The sequence below is a fragment of the Austrofundulus limnaeus genome, unplaced genomic scaffold (genome assembly GCF_001266775.1).
Source record: "Austrofundulus limnaeus strain Quisiro unplaced genomic scaffold, Austrofundulus_limnaeus-1.0 Scaffold160, whole genome shotgun sequence".
In the NCBI taxonomy this organism is placed as follows: domain Eukaryota; kingdom Metazoa; phylum Chordata; class Actinopteri; order Cyprinodontiformes; family Rivulidae; genus Austrofundulus; species Austrofundulus limnaeus.
Genome location: NW_013952562.1, coordinates 312512 through 314787, shown reverse-complemented (window position 1 = coordinate 314787; position 2276 = coordinate 312512). Strand labels below are relative to the sequence as shown.

Genomic DNA, 2276 nt, shown 5'->3' with positions numbered 1-2276 from the left:
TTGTGTTTTTGTCTCTTTGCTCGTCCTGTTGTGAAAAGTCTGTGTTCTCTCCAAAGACAATATATATATATACTGTATATATAAACCTAAATTTTCCCATCCTTGAACATAAAAGCAAGAGAAGAAGAAGAAAAAGCAGTGCTTGAAGACATTTTTATAAGTGTGAATTGAGGAGGTTATATCCAAGTCTGTCGGTCGTTCAGTTTACATTCTTGACGAGTTTTGAACACTAGAATCCAAAAGCAGCAGCTCCCTCACTGATGCATCCCTGTGGTCTGGAGGAGGAACGACACCCACAGCCTGCACCACAGGAAGCAGTCGTCAGTCTGAGTCAGTCAGAATGGGATCGGCTTACATTTTTGYACAAAGAAAGGAGCTCAAACCTCACCGAGYCAACTAGCTCTTGCCTCCCTTCGCTGTGGAGGATGGAACGACATCTTTGCTGGGCTGAGCCGAGTGGACGTCATCCGCTGCAGAGGTCTTCTGTGTCTGCAAAGTTTTAGAACAATTAGAAACTAGAAGAAGAAAAACGGTGAAAAGCCATGCATGCAACAAAGATCCAGGCTGTGCTCGCAGGAGGAGGAGTGTGATGAAYGAGTGAGTGCAGGCAGTGAAAACTCTTGCTTTGTTTTTAAATAGTTCCTGGTTTTGGTTTTCCAGCTCAGCCATGCACACTGATCCAAGAAAAGAGTAATGCTGTGCCAACTCAGCTCAAATCAGGCCTTCATGCACTGAGCACTTTGCTTACTTTAGACTTTGACTTTGACTTGGTCTTTCCCTGAAACAAATGTGAACGAATGATTGGTTAAACTCAGCAGGTTCACTCTGTCACACATGGTGGAAGTCAAGAGAACCTGRGGGGCGCCCTGACACAAACTAACATCTGATGTGAGCTTCAAGTACACATGGGTCACCAGGACATTCTGACTGATGATTTGGAGCAAAAATACCAGTTTCACAACATTAAGTTTAATTAAAAATGTACTCTACATTATTTTGCTTTTATTCATAGCAAACATATCCTGCTGTTAAATCCTTCTTTTTCACGTTTAAATCATTCAGTTGGGGTCTACATAAAGTGGAACTGCAATGCTTTGCTCTGAATTCCTCCTTATTATAACTCCACAAGCTCCTCTTTCACCTCTTTTCTGAGATGTGTCTCAGATCAACTCGTTTTGAGGCTGTCTCTTTAAATCCAAACGATGCGCTTCACACCCTGCCCACCTCCAGCTTCCAGAGCGGTTCATTCTAGTTCAACAGAGGTGTTTAGGACTATGTAGCGGCGCAGAAACGTTTCATTTACAAATTAATTAAAAGATGTCAACATCAGAAGACTTGTCCATCCAGACCTACAGGTTGGAGCCAGAGTCTGACCCAGAGCCAGAGTCTGACCCAGAGCCAGAGTCTGACCCAGAGCCAGAGTCTGACCAAGAACCAGAGTCTGACCCAGAGCCAGAGTCTGACCCAGAGCCAGAGTCTGACCCAGAGCCAGAGTCTGACCCAGAGCCAGAGTCTGACCCAGAGCCAGAGGAGAATGAAGATGAAATTGTAGTTGGTAAGTCCAGACTTTAATTAGAAGTTTTGTTTCAAAAACTGTGATTTAATAGTTCAGAAAACGTCATGGAAAATAAAGAAAACTAAAGAAATATGACCTAAAACATAATATAAAGATATCTACGCAGCACCAGGAATAACTAAATTAAACTTTTCTGCACTCCTAGAGACTCCAAGTACACAACAAAATGTATTTAATGGCTATAAAATGGATTTTGCATAATATGTCTCCTTTAAATATAGAACGTTACCTACTATTTCTGCTGCTGTGTAGATGTCATTGCTATAATAATTGTGATCTGATATATTAATTTATAGTTATTTACAGTTATAATTTTGTTGAACTGGTAATGACAAAGGTACTCCATCAACAGTCACAGTTTAAAATCAGCTTTGGATATTTACACTCATTTATCTGCTGTCATCAGAAATTGATATTAAGAATATCAAGATGCAATTCTTACTTTATTCCCATACAATGAGATTAAATTAAAAATCAGTATCAGCTAAAAACACCAGAGACACACAAGACCATGTTTTTAAAAATATATCGTTATTATTATTTTGCCCTTCTTGACGCTGCTGACATGTGACCAAAGTCATATCCTAGTATTCCAACCTCAGTTTTGATCATTCACAGATTTCCTTCTCTGTTTGAGGTTTGGATTCTGAGCCACCTTTAATCAGTGTACCAGCCAGGGAGTCCAGGGGTCTCATTTATA

The 2276-nt window shown here is 40.4% G+C and overlaps 1 protein-coding gene across 1 annotated transcript in view; it reads right to left on the bottom strand.

Moving 5' to 3' along the window:
* Positions 1-139: 139 nt before the first annotated feature.
* cast (calpastatin) overlaps positions 140-2276 on the bottom strand; it is a gene marked incomplete at its 5' end in the record, with an annotated part of 34889 nt that continues 32752 nt past the window's right edge. The window contains 3 exon segments of the mRNA XM_014017059.1: positions 140-300; positions 389-489; positions 749-778. Coding sequence (XP_013872513.1) covers positions 397-489; positions 749-778 — 123 coding nt within the window.